Source organism: Parathielavia appendiculata (assembly GCF_033297405.1).
Source record: "Parathielavia appendiculata strain CBS 731.68 unplaced genomic scaffold N657scaffold_29, whole genome shotgun sequence".
In the NCBI taxonomy this organism is placed as follows: Eukaryota; Fungi; Ascomycota; class Sordariomycetes; order Sordariales; family Chaetomiaceae; genus Parathielavia; species Parathielavia appendiculata.
Genome location: NW_026944248.1, coordinates 148885 through 169509, shown reverse-complemented (window position 1 = coordinate 169509; position 20625 = coordinate 148885). Strand labels below are relative to the sequence as shown.

The window sequence follows — 20625 nt, the reverse complement described above, 5'->3', positions numbered from 1 at the left end:
GGATTCGACTGGTGAGCCGAAGCCGCCGAGGATCGGGCTTTTGCGGCCATCGCGATCAGGGCTGATCACAAGAGAGGACCGGAACGATAGCACTGTGCCGTACTTGCTCCAGACGAATTTTCCCTTCCAGTGCTTGGGGATCGGGCCGTGATGCAGGACTACAAGAGAAGAGAGATAGACGAAAAACTGGAAGCCGACCTGGAAGATGTATGTGTTGGTATACGTGAAAAAGACGATAGCTGCAAGCTGCCAGACGTCGGACTTGGTCGAAGCTGGATAGCTCGATAACAGTTCGGTTTAGGAAATCGCTTCAGGGCGGGTTGGCGCGCGTTTTCGGACGTCGTACAGCCTACGCCGGCCCCCTCGCGCACACCATCTACCAGTATGTGAGACGGGACGCCAAAGTCGGCGGTCTTGAAACTCACATCTCCAGCAGCGGCCCGGTCTTCCAAACCGCGAGACAGCCACAGCACGAAAACGCCGTCCAACGATGCTGCAAATCCATGTCGATCCGTCCGGCGCCGATGCGACGGCGGTGCAGGCCACCACGGAGGGAGCCAAAGAAGCTGAAGCGTCAGCCACCACATCACACGTTCTATCTCCAGCCCTGCTTGTCGAACCTCTAGCTAGAGAGCCACCCGCGCCCGAATCTGAAGGGCAACAGTTCCCAGCGCTTTCCGTATCCCAGACTCTCTGGAACGCCGCGTACGGCAGCCTCGAGGAGGACGCAGACACCGCAGAACTTGTCAGGTCATACGTGAAAATCCTGATGATAGCGTCGGACATCGATTGTAGCACCGACCTATCGGCCGAAATTAAAGACCCGATCCAGCGACAGGTACACATGAGCGAGCTGTTGGGGAAAGGTCAGGCGAATATTTCTACGCCGTCGAAGATTACCAAGGGAGTCGGCGATGTAGCCCAGTTTATTCTCTCGGCGAAGCCAATTATCGATGCAGCTATCCAGAACATTCCGCAGGCTGCGCTTCCCTGGGCTGGTGTTTGTGTCGCATTGCAGGCAAGTCGGCCCATTGCAAGGCCCGGCTCTGTCCACTGACCTCTGTCTAGATCCTCCTGAATCCTGCGAAAGAAGATCTAACCTTGCCGGCATCATACACGTCGTCTCCGGAATAGATTGGTATTGCGCCCTGTCCGAACATCTCTTGAAAAAGGATCACGTCGACGAGTCTCTTGAGTGGATCCCGCCCCTGCTGCAAGCGAGGGTTATCGCGCTCTACAAGGCTCTCCTCCTATACCAGATAAAAAGTGTCTGCTCCTACTACCGACACCAGGGTGTCGTCTTTCTCCGCGCCCTTGTGAATTGGGACCATTGGGACAGCTGCTTGGACGCTGGCCAGGACGCGGAAAAATTCCTTAACGACTGGGGCCAGTTCGATGAAATCAAAGCGGGGAGCCTTCGGCGCGAACTCCCCGAGCGTGCCAAACAAATGGCGGAGCTACTGGAAGCCATCGGTCAAGACATTCGAGACTTTATCGCGCTGCAGAAGGAGATGCGGAGGGACGACTAGGACGTAGAATGCCTCCGAAGCCTCTTCGCGGTGGATCCGCAAGATGATATGAAGAAGATTGAGCAGAATAAGGATGCGCTTTTGGATGGGGCCTATAAGTGCATCCTCGATACAGAGGTATACGCAGCATTCACGAGTTGGAGCGAAAATGGCTCTGCCCTTCCGTCGTGTCGCCTGCTGTGGGTTAAGGGTCATGCTGGAACCGGGAAGACGATGCTCATAATGGGCATTATTCGCGAACTCTCGAGTCGATCCGCCAAGCTTGCACCCTGCGTGTCACACTTTTTCTGTCAGGGCACAGACACGGCCTTGAACAGCGCAACGGCCACCCTAAGGTCTCTGATCTGGTTGCTGCTTGTTCAGCAACCGCATCTTATCTCCCACCTACGATCGAAGCATAAGAACGCAGGTTCTTCTCTTTTCCAAGGCGACACTACATTTATTGCTCTGTCTAATGCCTTCGAGAGCATGCTGAAAGACCCTGACTTATCCCCGATGTATTTCGTCATTGACGCTCTTGACGAGTGCCAGCAAGACCCCGCAGACCTTATCAAACTCATCACATCTTCCCTTGCTCTTTCCGACAAAGTGAAGTGGCTGGTCTCGAGCCGTCCAACCGTCGAACTCAAGACTCCGGATACGGCAGGTTCCTTGGTGGAGCTAGATGCTCAACAGCTGGAAGGTCCCGTCAATGCATACATCGACCACAAGCTCTCTATCCTCAAGACAAGAGAGAGATATGATGACTGCGTTTTGGCGAGGGTCGCGGTGGAAGTTCGCCAACGAGCCGAGAACACGTTTCTTTGGGTGGTGTTGGGCAGCCAACAGTTACATGCTCGAGTAAGCTTAGATCAACCAAGTGGTATTGAATAGATTGAGGTATGAAATGAAGCTTGAATTGGAGTCACGATTCCAGAGTGACCACACAAATGAAGGATCAAGATAGTGGGTTAGGGTGCCTCAGAATGTCCCTTTTCTTTTTTGGAACAAATTGTCCTCTCTAATCCTCCCAGGGGAATTACCCCCCGTATATAGAGACAGTGTGCGATGATATGACGTTTATGTCAGAAACTGCGTCATTGTGATGGATCTGTGTTGACTGAGAGTCTCGCATTGAACATCATTGCTCAGTCCGTGAATCTTGGTGCCAAGGAACCCACTCAGTTCAACAGGTGGCTCTCGCGTTCAAAGCACTCGACGCAGAAGATAGGACTCTCAGCTACGTGCATGGAACGTACGCTGTCGATATCATCAAAGAGATCCCTCCTGGCTTGTCGCAGCTATATAATCATATGATGGCCAGGATCGAGAAAGGGATGAGAAGAGACCCGCAATACTGTGAGGGCGTCCTGGCGGTTGCTACCTCGCACTCCGCCCTCTCAGCCTCTCCGAGTTAGCAGTACTCGCTGATATACCACCCAAGATGGACCCGCGGACGATAGTGAGGAATGCGGCTCACTTCTGACGACCAGGGAGGAAACGGTCTCCCTGATCCACTAGACGTAGACGTCTAGAGGTCAGTTAGTAAACTCAGGGGTAAACTTCAGTCACTTACTCGCATTATCGCCTCGAGATTCTCTTACCAAAGACAAGCAACCTTATATCTGGCCATTGCTTCAGCCTTTGTCAATGGAATTATATTTTGTGCACGCCGCTTGCGCATTCGATGATGGTGGAGAACTCCGCGTACTGTCGATCGAGACATCCGAGCATCAACTGTATTGGTGAGCAGTTGTGTTGTGAGACATGGCTTCCGCTTTGCAAGTTGGATGATGTACCGCTTCTCCCGACGTGTAAGAATTCTTGGCCGGCCAGTTCTAGGCTTGGATTCAAAGGTGGTAGAAGATTCGAAGCGTTGAAGTGACAGTTGGACTGCACGACGGCTGATGGAAAACGCGTTGGCAACAGCCGTCTGGCTAGCCCCCGCTGCACGGCACCAGCAATGGCTGCACGTGCAGCGGGTGATCGCTTTTGGCCTGGTTGACGGCCGACCGTCAATTTGGCACCAAGCTCGGCCAAATTGAACATGGTGGGCTGCAGTTCTGTTGGTTGGAATATTGATCATGGGAGGTTGGATGTGGCGACGCGCGTTTAATCACTGTAATGTGGGGTGCTCCAGACTTTTCGACACGTACTGTAGCGAAAGAGCCCGTCATTGTCGTCAGATCTCGCATTGTAGGTGTCATTCCGCCCACCTTGAAGAGTCGGAAAAATTAGACAAGGTAGTTACTATACTGATGTTTAGAGTATGGTCACTAGGCAACTTGTTGAGGATCTGAAGTCCATCTACATGTAGGACAACGATATTGGAGTTAGCCAATAAGATCATGTAAGATTTTAACACTTATAAGATAGCCTAAGGCCAATCACCACCCATTAGTGCACCGCCGAGGGCTGTGGAGGCCCCAGCCGTCCCAATCAGGCGGCCTGGATCGGATCTCCTAGACTTAGAGGGGTAAAAGAGAATGCCTGCCCTTTTATGGGGGTACTACTGCGACACCCGGAAGGCGGAAGAAAAATGCCTGCCTTTCTATGGGGATCGCACCACCACGACACCTCGAAAGGGTAAAGAAATGCCTGCCCTTTCATGGGGGCACCACACTACAAGATCTTGCAGGTCCAGTCTTTCGGCGGGGAAAACGGAGAAATGTTTCAATGTGTTGATAGCAGTAACACATCTTGGTTATAGTGTTTGCGTAACCAATTACCTTGAAATCAGGGGCATGCGAGGCTTGTGAAGTTGGTTAGGCGGTTATGGTTAGTGTGGTTCCGGCGACAGAAATCACCGTGCAGATGTTGGACAGCAACAGTTACAGGCTCGAATAGGCATAGACCAACCAGGTGACACTGCATCAATTGAGGCACAAGATGAAGCTTGAATTGGCTGTCTGAACCATGCGTCATGTGTGTGTGTTGCTTGAAAGAACCGAGGACTTCGGGACCCTCGCCAGACCCTGCTTTGGGTGGGTGACGAGTCTTCCACGCTTACTGCATTGGGCAACCGTGCCCAGCCCCTGAATCCAGGTGCCAAGGAGCCAGTTCAGTTCAACAGCAGACGCCTCAAGGTAACACGCATCAAAGTGGGCAGGGCTATAAGGGTGCCAGTGGCTGAGCGAGCGGAACTTGCGTGCCCGACTCAGTTGGTTGCAGTCGGCATCGGCCTGATTAGTTCACGGTACAGAGAAGAGTGGGTTGGATTAGGTGTGAGGAGGACATGTTTTTCGGAAGTATTCCGCGAGAGCTGGAGCCTGTGTAAAGCAATGTCAGGACCTCGAGGGCTGGTCTTCTCTGTGGCTGGCATGATCTCGTTGGGGTCTGGTGAGGCTCTTACAAGTCCTGTTGTATGTGACCAGCGTGAAAACAATGATTCGCCCTACTTATGCTGCACGTATTTCTGTACCTGAATGGAGATACTCCAATATTTTCGCCAGCTCTCATATGATTCGTTTGGCTTAGAATTACCGACTGATATCACCAGCGCTTGAGTACAAGCGCTCGGATTCCAGGCCGAGTCCCTTTTCGTGTTCTGATAGCGGCGCCGTCTTGTCAGCGCGAGCGACGTGGTCAGACTGTTGGGCGGATTAGCAGCTCATGGGTATGTGGAGAGAGACCTTTTTGGATTTAAATGATTACCTGTTCCGGTCCCGCACCGTAAATGATGTTGTGCGCAGCCTTGGGGATGGCATCGTCAGATGGTCCGTCACCGTAGCGAGGCATGTTGGTTGAGTTGGGCTTGAAGATGTCTTATTTGTGTTGACTGCGGTGTTGGATGTTGAAGATTGGTACTGGATGGTTCGAGTTTGGTATTGTTGTTGAAGTCGAATGATAAGGTGAAAGCAGGGGTTAGAGGGCGAGATGTACTCTTAACAATTTGCTTGGTCGTCTTCTCTGGCATCATCGAGACTAGAGTATTAACTTTGACTGTGCGCAGCATCGCGATCCTAACATCATGTGATAGACCCGATGGCGTAGAAAGTCGTCACGGTTAGTTTTCGCCAAGAAGCTTCATGAGCGATTCCGTGTTGCTACGATACGAAGCTTCCACATGACGTCGGCCTGTGGCATACTCGGCCGCTCGAACAAGCCCTTCCTTCTCTTACGGGGTTGATACCCGGGATTGCGAGTGGGCTGCCGGCCCACTCTGAGATACGCGGAACCGGTTTACGGGCACTGGGGCGTAAGAACCTGTCAGAAGCGCTGCACGCTGGATTCGGTGGATTCGAACAAGAAAGAGGAGACTTGGTAGAGTGAGGCAAGAAAGGAGGATTGCCCCGTCTTGACTGTATTGCTTGTATGTCTCTCCGTCTGTGTTAGTGGTTCTTAGGCATATTTCCAGTGGCAAATCTATTCGTAAGTCTTTGTTGTTCAATCTGGCTGAGCTGGCAGAGTGGCCACATTCAGGTCTGATCAGGCCCGGTCAGCTTCGGTCAATCCCCGCCACATGTATGACTTGAACCCCGGCCTCTTTCTTGAACCCCCGTTGCTGGTCCTCGCGGTAGATGAGCGCCTCAGGAATGGGGGTGCCGCTCTCGTCTTCCCCTCACCGGAAAGCGCTAGGTATTAACGGCAGTTCTTATGACAACCAGAGTACCCCCGGAGTATCCTTGGGTCATAAGTGGCTTGGTATGCTTGGCGCCAGAGTTCGTCCTTGCACACTGATCTGTTCTTAAAATTGCCCCGCCAGATATTAATAGAAGGTGTTGGATCTCTGCTGCATATTCATATTCTCACAAGAACTGCTCATATATGCCTTGCATAAGTTAGTGTGCACAAAGACATGGCGTCGTATTTGGAAGGCTATTTGCACGAAAAGTGAACTTCCATTTCCGTTCATATTCATTAGATAGACTTTTCTTATGCTTAGCATAGGCTATAGTTGGTCTAGATCATTGCGGCGGATCGCTGTCTAAACATGGTGCAAAGCTGGAAGTATCTTCGGTATACTAAGATGCATGGAGGCTTTGCGGTTGTTGAGGGTTTCCTATGTTATTGAAATGGCTAGACACTTGCGAATGAGCTAGGGAGGGAAGACGTAGTGGAGCTGAAAATGGCCTGAAGCTTCCTAGATTCTATTCCTATACTCTGGATACCAACTCTTCTAGGGCTCTTGATCTATATGGTAATACTGCTATAGCTGAGAAAATACTGTCCTACGAGTTTGGAAAGTATGGATTCAAGCGTGCTTCGGATTCGCGGTCAGTGTGGTACTGATACGAGATGCGGCGTCTTGACAATACAGTAGAGCATACAACGCAGCCTTGATCCTTCTGCTTGCCGTGTATGACACCGGCTCACTACCTATATACCATAGAAAGCAGAAGGATCCGTTAGCCAAACAAGGCGCCGTGCGGACCCGGGTCAGATTTCTGCATGTCCCAATACACTGAACTGGATATCGGCCCTTCCAGCGCAACCTTAAAGTCAATCCTGGCCATGTCCGCGGGCGAAGGTGCCTCGCCAGCTCTGACGACGCGCCGCAGCTTTTCGTTGAGCGCCTCGCCTAGCTTGGTGCACGTCACTGTCCAGTCGCGATCGTCGTGGCTAACCTGGCAGACGATGCCCGTCGCGTTAGCCCTGGCCGGGGATACGCCACCTTGGTCACTCCACCCATTGTCGGAGACAAGATGCAACCGCTGCAGAGACGGCGGCTCGGTGGTCGAGCGCTCACGCATGTAGCGCAAGAGAGATTCGGCGGATGCTGCGGTGACATGTGGAGGTGCCGGGGCGTCGACGTCGCTCCGGGGAACGGCCAAGGCGGTGTTGAATTTGACCGACCGTAGGCGCGGAAAACCAGCTACTATGTCTAGCGTGGGGTACGACCAGTCGTTGCCGTCGGCGGCAAGGTGAATGCTGAGATGTTCGAGCCGTGGGAGTCCGTCTCGGAGCTCCGTGAGGGCTTGAATGCCGGCTATGCCCTCGGTCCATCGAGATTCAGGCGGCCCAGGGCAGTAAGGCACGGGACAGACAAGTTCTAGACTGCGCAGACGGGATCCGTGTCTAATGATGGGGGTAGTGCTGAGAGACGCAAAGTTGGGCACCGTGATGGAGTCGAGCATGGAGGGGATGGTCTCCAAGAAGTGTATCATGGCTCGTTCGTCGTGCTTGTAGATAGTCGGGAACTCGTGAGTCGAGCAAAGGTCAACTTCATGCAGCGCCGTCAGCTGCTGCGCGATCCGGTGTGCTAGCGAGCCCTTAGGTTCAACCAGTCGGCGTAGATGGGACCAGTCACAATGGCTGGCCCAGTAGTCTTGCTCGACTTCATCTTTCTTGCCGGGATACCCTTTGACACCCCATGGGAAGCCAGAACTCCCATCACGGCCCCAGGGGTATTCGAGGAGAACGAGTTCCTCGAATGGAGGCAACTGCTCATCGCCCACCAGACCAAGGCCGCAGTACTCGACGCAAGGTTCATACCGTAGGCAGCCCTCGCGCTGCCTGTAAATGTCAAGGGAGAGCTTGCGCAGGTTGAGACATGATAATAAAAGTTGTTTCAATGGCCGAGTCGTCTGTATGCATTGCTTGGCGGGGATGTACTGGATGTCGGCCCGAAGTGAATAAAGATTCGGGCTGCCTGTCAGATTGGTGAATTCGCGGGCTACAATGGCTGCGGTCTGCTCATTGAAGGTCGTGACAGAAAAATGAAGTCGGACTCGAGTACGCCCTTTCAGATTCTCGAGTAGTGATGCGGGGACGGGGTAGCAGAATGCGTCCAAGTGGATATCAAGGAGGCCAGTCATCTGGTCGATCAGGCCGTACAGAGGCGTCGGAAACTGGTAGCCCTTCTGCTCGGTGTCGGCGAGCTCGACAAACCGAAGGGAGCGGATGGCGGGCAACAAGCCGTTGGAGGAGAGGTATTTCAGGAAGGCAATCTCATTCTTGGCCTTGCTCAACTTGAGACTGATGGCGACGTGCCGGTGTTGGACGTAGCGGGCCTTGGTGTAGACGAGCGAGCTCGCCGAAGCCAGGACAACGACGGTTCCGGGGCTGATATCTTGCACGTGTTGGATGATCAACATGATGATCTCATCAGGTAGGTCGCACAACGACCGTCGTCCTGGGTCTGCCGGCTTGGGCTTGCGCGCGGTGATGGTCGAGGCAGAGCGCCAGGGTCGCCCGGCACCAATGCCGAGGACTTTGAAAAGCGAGCGTCCCGGAGCCATGGTTGTCCGTCTTCACAATCAGTGGTTGTTTTGGATCTCTCTGCAGCAGGACTGGGATTGGGTGGAAATGAGCAGCGGCAAGTCCTGCGGGCATGGCGGCCCTGGAAAGTTACAGTAGGTTTGTTAGTCTGGTTCTTCAGACAGGGGTCCTGGTCATTTTTCAAAACATGACCAAAAAATATCCAAGAGCGCCAGAAAAAAGCAGAAAAATGGACCGAGAGTACAGTAAGACTGTTTTTTCTATGTAAAAATTGGCTATTTGTCTGTAAAGTTGTGTGTTTTCCTTTGGCGTGTGGTGGGCTAACGAACTTACTAGAGTTGGATTGTATAATTGTAACCCAACCCTGCCATCCGCCTGCCGCTAAACCTCTTAGCGGTACATACGGGGTACGGTATGCACGAATTGGCACCCCACCTGGATTTATACAAGAGTTTCTGCGGGCGCAAAAGGCTTCCTCCGGTCCACCCTCCCACCTTCTCAGGCCTCAGAAAAAGCCCAAAAATTCAACACGTTTCAAGTTATTCGAATTTATACCTCTCAGGCTGCCAGCGGTTTATATTAGCTCGGTCTTTACCATCCGCCACAGTTGGCAATAATTATTCCTCCCGAACGCAAGTGCCGGAATGTTAGATTTGGCTTTTATCCATGACCTCCAAATACAATGAATTGGTCGCCTATCTATCTCTAGTTACTTGATAGGTATATTTTACAGGCGCTTGGTCTCGCCCGTTCTTCACGGCCAAGTCCCGTCCGCTCAAACGCAAACGCAAACATTAAACCCGTTCGAATCGCTTGCCGGCTGGCATGCCATGGTCTGACCCGACGAACACTGGTACCAATCGTTGCAGGTGGTCACACTTTGGCACAGAGTGCCGTGCGGCGGCACCGGCTTGTTACCCATACACCGGCACGTGGGGAACGGATCGTTATTGTTGTGGCCTGCAAGCAACCGGGCGACTGGCCGCTCGGGCACGTTTTGGACGCACACTCGGCGTTGTTGTTGCACCTGGCCCCGAGCGTCGACGACGGGGCGGGGGCCTGGGAGGTGGTGGTCGAGGCTAGGGACGTGTACGCCGCCTCCTCGACGGACCACCAGCTCAGCGCGTCGTTGTACACGCTCGTAGCCAGGGCTCCGGCCGGATCCACCGTCGGATACGTGTCGCCCATCGCCGTCATCGTCACCGCTTCGGATTCCGTCTTGGTGGTTGTGCTCGTGCTCGTCGTCGCCGTGCCGCAGCTTGTCGTCACGCACTTTGTCGTCGAGCAGGTTCCCGTGATGGTGGTGGTGAGCGCTACCGTCTTGGAGCACAGCACACCGTACTGCGTGACCTTCTTGTTGGCGTCGCAGCCGCAGTCACTACCCTCACAGTCTTTAGGACCGTCCTTGGGACAGTCCGGCCCGTTGCATCCTCCGCCACCCTAGCAAACGCGTATTGTCAACGTCACGAAGAGGAGAAAAACAAGGGTGAGAACGTGAAACTTACTCCACCGCCAGGGGGATTGGGTTTGCAGCCAAGGCCACAACCACAGCCAGCGGGGCCATCTGCGTCAGTGGGAGTCAGTAAGGATCCGACGGTCGAACAGGACAGGATTCGAACTTACAGCCACTACCACCACCACCACCGCCCCCACCCCAAGTGCCTCCGCATCCGCCGAGTCCGCAACCTCCGCCTCCACAACCGAAGATGCCACATTGTTGGATTTGGCAGGTGGTCAGAGAGGGCAGTTCAGGGGTGACTAATGGCTTGGCACCAGGATTCTCAGGATCAGGAACAGGCAGGGAACTTCTGGAAGAACACAGACAGGAACATCATCATCAATTGAGCGGTTGCCCATCTTTTCGGTACCCAATTACTACGGTGCGGCACATTCGTGGCTGTTGGCTTTCCAACAGCATGCCCCGCGGTTCCTCACCCAGCACCTCTTGGTCCAACTGAAAATTCTCTTCGTGCCGTATACTGCCCCAGAGTAGTTGTAAGTTGCTAACACCAGACACAGCCGCCTCATCGGCCCCTTGTGTAAGCCGAATACAGAGCCGAACAAAATGAGATGGATAACTGAGCCTGACCCGCTCTCCAACCAGCTCTAAAACAGCATTATCAACTCGTCGAAAGGCGTTACTTAAATAATTAGCCATCCTCTTAGTTAAAGGAAATAAAACTCACACAATAGTCTCCGCATCTGTTGAATAAAGGAGGAGAAGGAGTGGTGACAGCTTCGAGAGTAGTATCCACTGTTTGCCAATCCGCCGGCGCTCTAGTATTGTGCATCGTTGTAACTTGCCCTCCAGAGCGTTCTGGTAAATGGTAATAGCGACACTATTGTCGCTGATGCCTCGCTTCCGACTATGTATCTCATATGCTCTCTCCTTTCTAATCGTCTCTCTCAAGGTATCGAAGACTCGTACTAACTGTATATATGCGAGCCACTGAAAGACGCCATGTGTTGTGGAAATGACCTTTTCGACAGCTTGGAATGCAAGAGTGAAGCGTGAATCTCGGCTTGAAGTCTCGAGGGGAAATGTAGTTTGAGAGAGTATGTGATGGGCTGAGCCCATGATGGCCTCGGCAACCCTCGGCCGTGGTATCATGATAACGTCATCCTGAAGCAGGCAGTGTCTGTGTGTTCCGGAGCATATAAGAGCTGCCCTCTATTCCTGTCATCTAGTTCTCTCTTTTCTTCTTCTCTCTCCATTCGAGGCAAACTCGTAGAGTCGTCACCAGCTAGTTGCAATATACTCCCGGGACCGTTACAGAGTAAGGATACCCAGTTATGCCAGATGCTGGCACAGTCCAAAGCGAAAAGTTCTATTGTCGTATGTGGAGCGAGCTCATGTGAAAGTCGTTGTGCTCTGATTCCCCTCTCATCCTCAACCTTGGGAGCAGTGTTGATATCCATCTTCTAGGAAAGAGGAAGGCCGGGTTTATTCCTGGTGCTCAATTATAGAACTTTCACACTATTAGCACGGCTTATAAAGAAATTGAACCCGCAAATGGTCACAAGAGTCGACAGATCCACAGGCGGTATTTCGGCGCTGTTACACAGGCCGGTACATGGAATGATGACTCGTTGAAACAGGCGGCGGCACTACGACTTGCGGCACGGCGGGCCGATGGCACAGCGACCGCTGATATCGACCCGTAGCATGACCAGATTATAGTAAAATAACCTAAAAATGATACTCAATTCAACAGTGAGAATCTGGGTTCCCGTGGCACGGTGATGCGCCGCCCGCATTCCGGGTTCACGGATCATTGTCCGCCAGCCTGGGTCGACGCCGCGATCTCGGATCGGTATATAATCCCAGGGATTGTATTATAAGCCCTCCTCCCATCGTCTTTTAAAGACGGGCATAATATACGACCCTATAGTTATCGAGACGAACGTACCACAATGGACCTGGTCCCCGATTTATTTTGTTCCCGCAGATGACCTTGACCACCAGCACGAGACTCTGTTCCAAGACAAAACCCTAAGGAGACACGACGGCCTCAGCAGAGCGACGAGTTCACTATTGATCCAGATTCGAACCGGGGCCATAGGCCTTCGGGCTTTCTTATTCGAAAGGAGAGTCCCAGAGGTACTGACGCCTATATGCGAGTGTGGAGAGGGGCGAGAGACTGTCGAACACCTTGTGATGTGGTGTTTGGCCCCAACGTTGACTCGAAGATGGGAGAGAGCCGAGGTCAGAACGCGAAGGGACTTTTATTCTGTTCTACAGGGAATCAGTCCCAAAGCTGCACGGCTAACGGGGAGGATCCTGGACTGGCTGATGGACTCGGGGAAACTGCCGATGTACGGTCTGGCCAGGAGGCTGGAGCTGGAGCTCGCAGTCTGATACCCTTTCCTTCGAAGGCCAAGAGGCCTTCCCACTTTGTATTTGCAGGATCGCACACTGATCGTTTCCTTGATTGTCGATATGGGTTTTTCACCCGGCCGACGATGTAACGGTCCCAGGAGTATATTGCAACTAGCTGGTGACGACTCTACGAGTTTGCCTCGAATGGAGAAAGAAGAAGAAAAGAGAGAACTAGATGACAGGAAGAGAGGGCAGCTCTTATATGCTCCGAAACACACAGACACTGCCTGCTTCAGGATGACGTTATCATGATACCACGGCCGAGGGTTGCCGAGGCCATCATGGGCTCAGCCCATCACATTACCCCCCCACTCAAGGCACAAACCCCCTCCTAGAGACCTTTCCCAGCGTATCGCCAGACCTCCTACCACTAGGGAGCCACGTGTTCCCGCCCATGCAGGGGTCGAACCTGCTTATGGACCCAGGCCAACACGAGATCTGTGCAGGCACTCTTCGCTCGCCGGCGAACCCTGGCCACTGCCACAGACTTACTCTACTGCGCAATTATGTCGCATCCTAGCCGGTCCCGAATTCAGCCCTGAGATGTCCTGCCTCCAGGTGCCCGGCTTGTCCTCGGGGAATGGTTGTGTCGTGGGCGTCTTGTCGTAAGTCGTCACCCATCTTCAGACTACCCTTCATCATCTCCATTCTCTCCATCCGTCAGCGCCGTGAAGTAATCGTGAGAAGGACTGCTCGGGGTTCTGGCGGTCTTGGTAACAACGGGACGTCCGACAGAGGTGTTAGCTCAGACGCGGTTGACATCGATGTCCATCGGATCGTCGTTGAGTTGTCGATCTGCCACAGTGCTGGCAGTGTCAGAGGTGCTGACGAACGCACTCTCCTGGCGCCGGAGGAAGGCTGTGAACTGGGTGTGTGTCTCGGGCCAGTCCTTGCCCTCGAGTCGATCTTGGGTCTCCCGATTCAAGCTGACGACAAGCAGCGTAATGCGGGCCTCGTCTGGCCATTGGTCTGCTCGGGCTTCGAAGAGTTTACGTTCAAACTCAGGGATGTATGCCGCAATCGACCTCTTCCCCTGGCGCATCCTGGTCAAGCGTTGACCAGCTTTCTTAACCTTGTTCGGATCTTCGAAGGTGCTCTGCACATGCGCGACAGATGCATCGGCGGCACAGGGTGTTGGCTTCTTGTGCCCTCTTGACGTACGGAAGCATTGTCCGCTTCAGGCGGGGTGCGAGGTGTGAGTATACCTAATGGAAGCATGCATACTCATCACCAAGCGCAGCTCCATCAATGCGCAATTTTCGCACGCATCGAGACGAGCCACTCGTCGAGGTCCACGGTTCCCTGGAGGAGCTCCACGTCGGGGAGCACTTGACGTCGTTGAGGGACAATCGACTTGGTGGAGGAAGAATTGAAGGTCAGAGAAAGCGCTTCTATTCCGACGGACCGATCGGGAAAAATTGATAGAAGGATTCGAGGCAAAATGTAACGGTCCCAGGAGTATATTGCAACTAGCTGGTGACGACTCTACGAGTTTGCCTCGAATGGAGAAAGAAGAAGAAAAGAGAGAACTAGATGACAGGAAGAGAGGGCAGCTCTTATATGCTCCGAAACACACAGACACTTCCTGCTTCAGGATGACGTTATCATGATACCACGGCCGAGGGTTGCCGAGGCCATCATGGGCTCAGCCCATCACAGACGAGGGCGCGGTTTTCCTGTATAGTAAGTTGTTGAAGGTCCGGCACGCCCAAGGGCACAGCTGTGTAGGAATAATAATATTATGTACAAGTAGTGATGAAACTATACTCCTCTAGTGCGTTTAAAGGCTTCTGAATAGCTTCAAATCGCGCTTAGTTGTGTGATAACTGCCGAGGTAGTGGTGTGGAGAGGAGTGAACCTTTGTACCTGCTATTGCAAAGAAATAGCCGACGAGCAGTAATGGATTCTCACTGTCTAGGTAGGGACGATATGTAAAAGGGGCAACCGTCATGGGGCCGTTGCTCAGAGGCCACGAAAAAAGGGGGAGGCTGCCCATAAAGGGGGTTCTCAACGCGGGTTAGGGTTGGACGAGGGTTGCCGAGGCTCAGCCTGCCACAGGTGTGGCGGAATTCAGGGGGTCTGTGCGGACCCCGTACAATTAGGTCGGCGACCCCGTACAATTTAGAGATACTCAAATCTTTAGTCACTACCCCTCCACATTGACCAAAGCATCAAAAATGCAGCTCTCCCTTGCCCTCACCCTCCTAACCGCCGCCCTCGGCACGACCAACCCAGTCGACACCACCTCAGCTCCCCAAGCCCGCGCCGCCCTGGACGACCTCGCGGGAACCCCACTATCAAAGCGGGCCTGCTCGTTCAACGGCTGCAAGTGCATCAAGGGCACACCTCAGGGCCAGTACTGCGGCAACTGCGACGCCGTCATCACGGACCAGCTCAATGACGACCACATCTACGAGTGCTCTCCCAGCGGCGCTTGTTGTGATTATGGCTCTTCCAACCACTGTGGTAGTACCTCGGTTCGTCCCCTGTGTGGTGCTTAAGCTCCCGTCGTTGCTTCACTCGGTGGATTCCCGGGGACGGGAACTGTTCAGTTGGGATTTCGGTGCATTGGGAAGGTTAGGCTCAGTCGCTCTTAGATGACTATAGCTTCATTTTTGTGGAAGCGGAATGCGTTCTCAGAAGTCATGGGGCTTCGATTCTCGAAATACTCGCGACCAACCAACACGAGACTTAGCTGGGTTGTAGGCGCCATCTAGCTCATTAATCTATGTTCTGTATTGGTGATGCAAGGGCATGTCTCCTCTTCCCAACCGTGATCCCTCGTGGCAGTGTACCCAACCCGATCTTTAATTTACGACTGATATGTTCCCATCCACCCTTCAAGCTTCCCCCTGGCGTGGAACCGACTCGCTCGGTCCCTCCTCCCTCGGGCTCGACTCCCAGTTGAACCGTGGCTAAACTCCTATCCTAGAATGTCAAATAGTGCGACTCGGCAACGGCAAGATACACCCTCGATGCGGCGAACAAGTTTATCTCCCTCGGCCTGAAAGACCTTGGGTATGAGTGTATGTCGATGTCACCCTCAAGTCGTCACCCTTGGACCTTGAGCTCCAAGCCACGAACGTTGATCGAACCCAGACATCAACGTCGACGACTGCTGGTCTACCATGGCCCGGGATGCCAGCGGAAAACTGGTCCCCAACCCTGTCAAATGGCCCAACGGCATTAAGGCCGTCGCTGATCAAATCCACAACATGGGTCTCAAGTGGGCCTCTATGGCTGCGCAGGCCAGATGACCTATGCTGGGTTCCCTGGGAGCGAGGGGAATGTTTTATACACAGTACAAATGCCCCATCTGCCACGACTACATCGGGCGACAAACACCGCGCGGACTTTATCGGCCACTACCCCTGGCGCCACCGTGGGACCTGTCAGAAGCGAAGGTGTATCTACGCTTACTACGGTATCAACGCGCGCCAGTGGCCTACTCCAAACCGGGACGATAAGAAAAAACCGTTGCTAGATTGCCAGGCGGCTGGATGTCGCAAGCGGATCGAGGGGTGGGCTGCCAGGTGCTTTTCTGTCGGTAGAAAAAGATATGTAGCAGTATATGCCTTTGGCAAAATGACGCTGGATTTGGGGGAGTTGGGCTAGTAGCCTGGGGCAACAAAAGTGCCGTGGTTTCCGAGGTAGGAAACCGCTGGATGCGGCGGCAGATGCACGTGAAATAAGAGTACTCTATGTACGTACCTTGGTATGTCCTGGGCCGTTGGCTTCAAGTTCCCAGCCTCTCCCTCATCAGCTACTTTGTGGAGTGAGCTCGTGGCGAAAAGATGCACTCTTCTTGTTCAGACACTTGCTGACGTCGGTGTCTCAACATGTTTTCTCTTGCTCTGGGCTGGCTGTTGTTTCAACCGACGGTTGGACAGGCGATCCGACCGCGCGCCGGCAACCACACAGTGTGCAACAGCCAGCTGTGCACGTGGTGGCACGACAATGGAGAGATCAACACGGCCGGCATGGTACATCTGGGCAACGTGCGCCAGTCGCGCAAGTAGTTGGTGCATGTGAGCATCTCGGGCGTCAACGACTTCTACGACTCGTTCGCCTACGAGTCCATTCCCCGCAATGATCGTGGCCGCAATATTCTCACCCTGGGAACCCCCTAACAGGAACAACACGCTGGGTTCGGACGTGGATGACGGTATCACCATTGAGCCCAGCGCTGGCATCAACATGGCCTGGTCCCAGTTTGAGCACTCCATCGCCGTCGAGATGATCTCACACGCGACGACTCACGCCTCCCTGTGCGTTCTGGTGTCAAGATCAGCCCGACGGCTATCAGCTGCGACATTCGCTCATCCAGCGACGGCGCTATAATCATCCACGTGACGCATGGCCCCAACGGCCGGAGATTTTCGGTCGAGTTTCGCAACTATCTGACCCGTACCGTTCCGACGGCGCGCGGTACGTCAGCTCAGGCGGCGCCGTTATCAGCGTGGAACCGAGAAACGCGCTGCTCATCTTCGCGAGCCCCTTCTTGCCAGACAACATGGTCCCGCGTATCGACGTGCCCGACACCAAAGTCATGACTCCCGGGCCGATAACCCAGACGACTGGGGCTCGTCCGGCATCCTATACTTCCCTTCCGGGGTGTACCGGATGAACTCCAACCCGCAGGGCCAGACACCCAAGATCGGCGAGAACCACATACGGCTTTCCCCAAACAGCTACTGGGTGTACTGGGCGCCTGGTGCGTACGTCAATGGCGCGATCGAATACTTGACAAGGTCGAATTTTTACGCCACCGGCCACGGCATCTTGCTCGGCGAGCATTACGTGTAGCAGGCCAACCCGGTGACCTACTATCAGGCCCTGAAGAGCGACGCCACCAGCCAGCACATGTGGGGGCACAACAGCCTGGGCGGCAGCCAGACTTGATATTGCCAGGGCCCGACCATCAACGCGCCGCCATTCAACACGATGGAACTTCCACGGAAGCTCCGACATCACCACCCGCATCTCGGATCATCGGGGCGTCGCCCTTCTACATGCCCCGCCGCTCGATCGACCCGGCCAGTTCCATCAATATGATCATCTCCAATCTCGTGTGCGAGGGCCTGGGCCCGTCGCTGATTCGCATCACGCCCCTGCAAGACTACCGCGCTCGAAGCTTGCAAAGACAAAGCCAGACAGCCATCTGGACACGCTTTATGTTGAGCCCCACGCCTCTGCAAAAGGACGGTTTACTCGCCAGTTACCTATCCGGCCAGAGCCTTTAGACGGATCTCCTTGCGGCGCTGGTTGGGCTTCAACCCCTTCACCACCGGGCGCCTGTCTCTTGCGGCGCGGCGCCAATGAGCCACCGAGGTATTTGCCGTATTCATAAGGTAGCGTTGTTGAACGTGAGAGAAGTCTCGCAGACGGCTTTCACAACATCACAGTCGTCAAGGAGACACGACAATACCCAAGGAACTCCTTCGGCCCGGCATCGGGGATGATCACATCGTGCAAACCAGTCCTTGTTATTCATAAATGCGGAGAATGAGGGCAGAGGGAAAAGGACAAGCTGTCTCGGCTTCAATGTTCTATGCTACCACGGACAGTAGTCAGGTCCGATGCTTGACCTTAAGAATAGACTCATTCAAGGCACTCTTAACCGTTGACTTACTTCCCGGCCAAGATGTCGCTCATCCAGGTTGCCTCCTATTAGGCTCTCAATCACCTATTAACCCATTGGCTCCAGTACGAAACATCGATATCAAGCTGTCCAAGTGAATCAGACTGAAATTTAATCCATCGTCACCCGCTCGCCGCGGACGGTCCAGTTTGAGATGGTCATGCCAAATTTGAGACCGGCGGGGGCAGCAGGCACAATACTCTTGCCTGTGTCGATGCTGTTGGTCTGCAGGCCGTGGGGGGACGCGGCGTTCTCGATACGCAAGTCGCATCAATTGAATCGGCAACCAGGGCAGTCGAGCTCAGTCAGGTTGGGTTCAGGTTCGTCAAGTGTCGTCCAAAACAAGGACGCTAGCTTAACAGCAAGCGCGGCTTCTGTAGTTCCAAACTCTGAAGACTCAACGCCAGGGGCGCTTAAAATAGCGCGGCGCCAGCTTTCTTCAGCCCAACTCGCCGTCACAGAGAAGCATCGGACGTTCGGCGCTTACACTATGCCCTTTCCCAAGTGGCTGCATGGAGGGCTTCACGCACACAAATAGAGGTATTCCATCATTGCCTAGACCCTCGCCGTACGTATTCAGCTGACAGCAGCGCCTATTGAGACATATGCATGCAGGCCGTCGCATGGGCTTCATGTCTCCGTCCTGCATCGTGATTGCAAAGCCTGCATTTCAGCCTTAAGTCTCAAACCTGACGCTGCATGTCACGAGACTTGGACAACCTTGTGGACGGTGAATTATTTTGAGGCGTGGGAAATTAGTTAAGGGTGAGGACTCTCGGATAGCGCATCCATCAGCGACAGCGGCCACAGGTTCGATTGTGTGGGTTTGCAAGCGCCCCTCGCTCCTAGCCCATGAACCCCTCTTATTTGGCTTGAGAGTAGCCGCCTTGTGTGAGGTAATTATATGCTGTGGCATGCTCGGGAACATAGAGGAAAGAATGCTCATTGGATGGCATGGGCGAGGAGCGGCGAACTCTCCAAGGTAATCAGGCATATTCAGCTCCGTTGTGATTGAGGCTTGCCCAGGATCCCGTTCTAATAAATGCTTCAACCTCGGTGGCATTCTTTTCATGGTTCCTCGCCCTTTGTGCCAACACACGTTCTTCCTCTTACGCTCGTTCCTATTTCATTGGTTTTCTCTCTCATCATTCTGTCCTGTTGGCTCGTACCGCAACAAAGGTCTATCCCATTGTGTTCGTCCTTGAAGAAATCACGGCCATGAGTCCTCAAATCCTATTCGGTCTGCTCCTGCTGGCTGGTACAGCAGCGGCGTGGTCACGTACGGACCATTGGCAGACCGCGGTGCAGACTCGAGGGTTTCGGAGCACCAGCTTCACCACATCCTCCATCTCTGTCGTTCCCACCGATGCCGCAACCCCCATCGCGTCCAACATCTCCACCTCGCTGATGAGCGGGTTCGAAGTCACCGTCACGGATTTATTCTACGCCAGCAACGCTTCGGGTCTCTGCACCCCACCGTTGGAGGACTGCAACCCCAGCACGACGCCCAGGACCACCACAAGCAGCACCATCACAACCAAATATTACGCCCTCGTCGTCATCAGCAACCCAGCCTCGTGCACACGCACCAGCTTTGCTTACACATCCGCACGGTCCCTTGACCGGCCCAGCGCGACCGACATGCCCGACTTTGAGGAACAGGCCACGCAGTCGGCCCACGCCCTGGCCGTCACCACGTACGTGAGCACGCTGAGCACCAACCTCGGCGGGCAGGACGTGACCACGTCCGTCTGCGAGGTGTACTTGCGCGAGGGAGCCCTGGTGGACATTGAGCCCGACGACGGTGTGCACTTTGACTGCGTCGATCCCCGTGTGTATTACTGCTCCGTTGCTATGGCGAGGGCGTCGCACTTTGCCAGCGGGGGTCTTCTGATCTTTGACCCATCGACATCGGCGGCCTGTCAGACTGATCAGCGGTACCCACCTGCTAGGATCACGGTGGGCGGTGGGGGAGAGAATGGGACGTCCGGGGTGTCTGCTGGTTTCACTTTCCGAGTCGAGATGGGTTGGTTGGCCGGGGTTGCTGGGGGAGCGGTGGCCATGGTCGCGATGCTTTGATGGAAATGTGGGTTGCTTGACTCAATTGTAAATCGTCAATCGTACTATTAGGCATGTCCTGTAGGTTTCTCGGAGAGGACGATACAACACGTTGTGGCTTGTGCCTCGTCACCAGTCTCATTGGATGGCGTGCTTGCAGTGAGCAATCACCCGTTCCGGCAACCTATAAGCCTTGTCGCCCATGGAGTCCTGGGTCCGTTCCAGCTCATTACATACCTATCGACGGTAGACACTACGAGGCTACTAGCTCTGTCCGTCATACCCTGCTCGACGCCAAAGTTCAGCGCCACCATACATGGCATTAAACGCATCCACAAACTCCCTCGTAGCGCTGGGTACCTCTCCCATGTCCACGC

General features: G+C 54.0%; 9 protein-coding genes across 9 annotated transcripts; 6 read left to right on the top strand and 3 right to left on the bottom strand.

Moving 5' to 3' along the window:
- Window positions 1-490: 490 nt before the first annotated feature.
- Window positions 491-2021, top strand: N657DRAFT_627137 (uncharacterized protein; the record flags this gene model as incomplete). Its single annotated transcript, XM_062790808.1, has 2 exons — window positions 491-1022; window positions 1069-2021. The coding sequence occupies 2 exons, from the start codon at window positions 491-493 to the stop codon at window positions 1527-1529; spliced, it is 993 nt and encodes a 330-aa protein (XP_062643062.1). The 3' UTR covers window positions 1530-2021.
- N657DRAFT_264056 (uncharacterized protein) lies at window positions 1357-3017 on the top strand. Its single transcript, XM_062786508.1, has 2 exons — window positions 1357-2336; window positions 2702-3017. The coding sequence occupies exons 1-2, from the start codon at window positions 1578-1580 to the stop codon at window positions 2924-2926; spliced, it is 984 nt and encodes a 327-aa protein (XP_062643061.1). The 5' UTR covers window positions 1357-1577; the 3' UTR covers window positions 2927-3017.
- Window positions 3018-4859: 1842 nt separating this feature from the next.
- On the bottom strand, window positions 4860-5422 carry N657DRAFT_650405 (uncharacterized protein). Its single transcript, XM_062793936.1, has 2 exons — window positions 5163-5422; window positions 4860-5098 (listed from the first exon to the last, which is right to left on the bottom strand). Exons 1-2 carry the CDS (start codon window positions 5244-5246, stop codon window positions 4988-4990), a joined length of 195 nt encoding a protein of 64 aa, XP_062643060.1. The 5' UTR covers window positions 5247-5422; the 3' UTR covers window positions 4860-4987.
- A 1294-nt stretch (window positions 5423-6716) lies between these two features.
- On the bottom strand, window positions 6717-8698 carry N657DRAFT_650404 (uncharacterized protein). Its single transcript, XM_062793935.1, has one exon. The coding sequence runs from the start codon at window positions 8687-8689 to the stop codon at window positions 6857-6859; it is 1833 nt and encodes a 610-aa protein (XP_062643059.1). The 5' UTR covers window positions 8690-8698; the 3' UTR covers window positions 6717-6856.
- Window positions 8699-9335: 637 nt separating this feature from the next.
- N657DRAFT_693868 (uncharacterized protein) lies at window positions 9336-14045 on the bottom strand. Its single transcript, XM_062797249.1, has 5 exons — window positions 13301-14045; window positions 10293-10361; window positions 10180-10233; window positions 9677-10109; window positions 9336-9519 (listed from the first exon to the last, which is right to left on the bottom strand). The coding sequence occupies exons 1-5, from the start codon at window positions 13589-13591 to the stop codon at window positions 9464-9466; spliced, it is 903 nt and encodes a 300-aa protein (XP_062643058.1). The 5' UTR covers window positions 13592-14045; the 3' UTR covers window positions 9336-9463.
- Window positions 14046-14694: 649 nt separating this feature from the next.
- N657DRAFT_650397 (uncharacterized protein) lies at window positions 14695-15297 on the top strand. Its single transcript, XM_062793934.1, has one exon. It carries the CDS (start codon window positions 14727-14729, stop codon window positions 15048-15050), a length of 324 nt encoding a protein of 107 aa, XP_062643057.1. The 5' UTR covers window positions 14695-14726; the 3' UTR covers window positions 15051-15297.
- A 144-nt stretch (window positions 15298-15441) lies between these two features.
- N657DRAFT_263982 (uncharacterized protein) lies at window positions 15442-16250 on the top strand. The gene has a single exon (XM_062786507.1). It carries the CDS (start codon window positions 15688-15690, stop codon window positions 16162-16164), a length of 477 nt encoding a protein of 158 aa, XP_062643056.1. The 5' UTR covers window positions 15442-15687; the 3' UTR covers window positions 16165-16250.
- A 125-nt stretch (window positions 16251-16375) lies between these two features.
- Window positions 16376-18159, top strand: N657DRAFT_675031 (glycoside hydrolase family 49 protein). The gene is made up of 5 exons (XM_062795794.1): window positions 16376-16564; window positions 16683-16817; window positions 16877-16977; window positions 17123-17263; window positions 17392-18159. The coding sequence occupies exons 1-5, from the start codon at window positions 16389-16391 to the stop codon at window positions 17790-17792; spliced, it is 954 nt and encodes a 317-aa protein (XP_062643055.1). The 5' UTR covers window positions 16376-16388; the 3' UTR covers window positions 17793-18159.
- A 1091-nt stretch (window positions 18160-19250) lies between these two features.
- Window positions 19251-20337, top strand: N657DRAFT_650396 (uncharacterized protein). The gene has a single exon (XM_062793933.1). The coding sequence runs from the start codon at window positions 19409-19411 to the stop codon at window positions 20267-20269; it is 861 nt and encodes a 286-aa protein (XP_062643054.1). The 5' UTR covers window positions 19251-19408; the 3' UTR covers window positions 20270-20337.
- The last annotated feature ends 288 nt before the right edge of the window (window positions 20338-20625 follow it).

What these genes read in the sequence shown, in the direction of transcription:
- N657DRAFT_264056 (XM_062786508.1), top strand. Translation starts at nt 1,578, where the DNA reads ATGAAGAAGATTGAGCAGAATAAGGATGCGCTTTTGGATGGGGCCTAT. An exon ending in CCGAGAACACGTTTCTTTGG is followed by an intron (nt 2,337 to 2,701) that starts GTGGTGTTGGGC and finishes TCAGTTCAACAG; the next exon opens with GTGGCTCTCGCGTTCAAAGC.
- N657DRAFT_650405 (XM_062793936.1), bottom strand. Translation starts at nt 5,246, where the DNA reads ATGCCTCGCTACGGTGACGGACCATCTGACGATGCCATCCCCAAGGCT. An exon ending in ACGGTGCGGGACCGGAACAG is followed by an intron (nt 5,099 to 5,162) that starts GTAATCATTTAA and finishes TCCGCCCAACAG; the next exon opens with TCTGACCACGTCGCTCGCGC.
- N657DRAFT_650404 (XM_062793935.1), bottom strand. Translation starts at nt 8,689, where the DNA reads ATGGCTCCGGGACGCTCGCTTTTCAAAGTCCTCGGCATTGGTGCCGGG.
- N657DRAFT_693868 (XM_062797249.1), bottom strand. Translation starts at nt 13,591, where the DNA reads ATGCGCCAGGGGAAGAGGTCGATTGCGGCATACATCCCTGAGTTTGAA. An exon ending in TGGACATCGATGTCAACCGC is followed by an intron (nt 10,362 to 13,300) that starts GTCTGAGCTAAC and finishes TCGGTTGTGGAG; the next exon opens with GCGGAGGTTGCGGACTCGGC. An exon ending in CAAACCCAATCCCCCTGGCG is followed by an intron (nt 10,110 to 10,179) that starts GTGGAGTAAGTT and finishes CGCGTTTGCTAG; the next exon opens with GGTGGCGGAGGATGCAACGG.
- N657DRAFT_650397 (XM_062793934.1), top strand. Translation starts at nt 14,727, where the DNA reads ATGCAGCTCTCCCTTGCCCTCACCCTCCTAACCGCCGCCCTCGGCACG.
- N657DRAFT_263982 (XM_062786507.1), top strand. Translation starts at nt 15,688, where the DNA reads ATGCCAGCGGAAAACTGGTCCCCAACCCTGTCAAATGGCCCAACGGCA.
- N657DRAFT_675031 (XM_062795794.1), top strand. Translation starts at nt 16,389, where the DNA reads ATGTTTTCTCTTGCTCTGGGCTGGCTGTTGTTTCAACCGACGGTTGGA. An exon ending in AACGTGCGCCAGTCGCGCAA is followed by an intron (nt 16,565 to 16,682) that starts GTAGTTGGTGCA and finishes ACCCCCTAACAG; the next exon opens with GAACAACACGCTGGGTTCGG. An exon ending in CTGGGTGTACTGGGCGCCTG is followed by an intron (nt 17,264 to 17,391) that starts GTGCGTACGTCA and finishes CAGGCCCTGAAG; the next exon opens with AGCGACGCCACCAGCCAGCA.
- N657DRAFT_650396 (XM_062793933.1), top strand. Translation starts at nt 19,409, where the DNA reads ATGAGTCCTCAAATCCTATTCGGTCTGCTCCTGCTGGCTGGTACAGCA.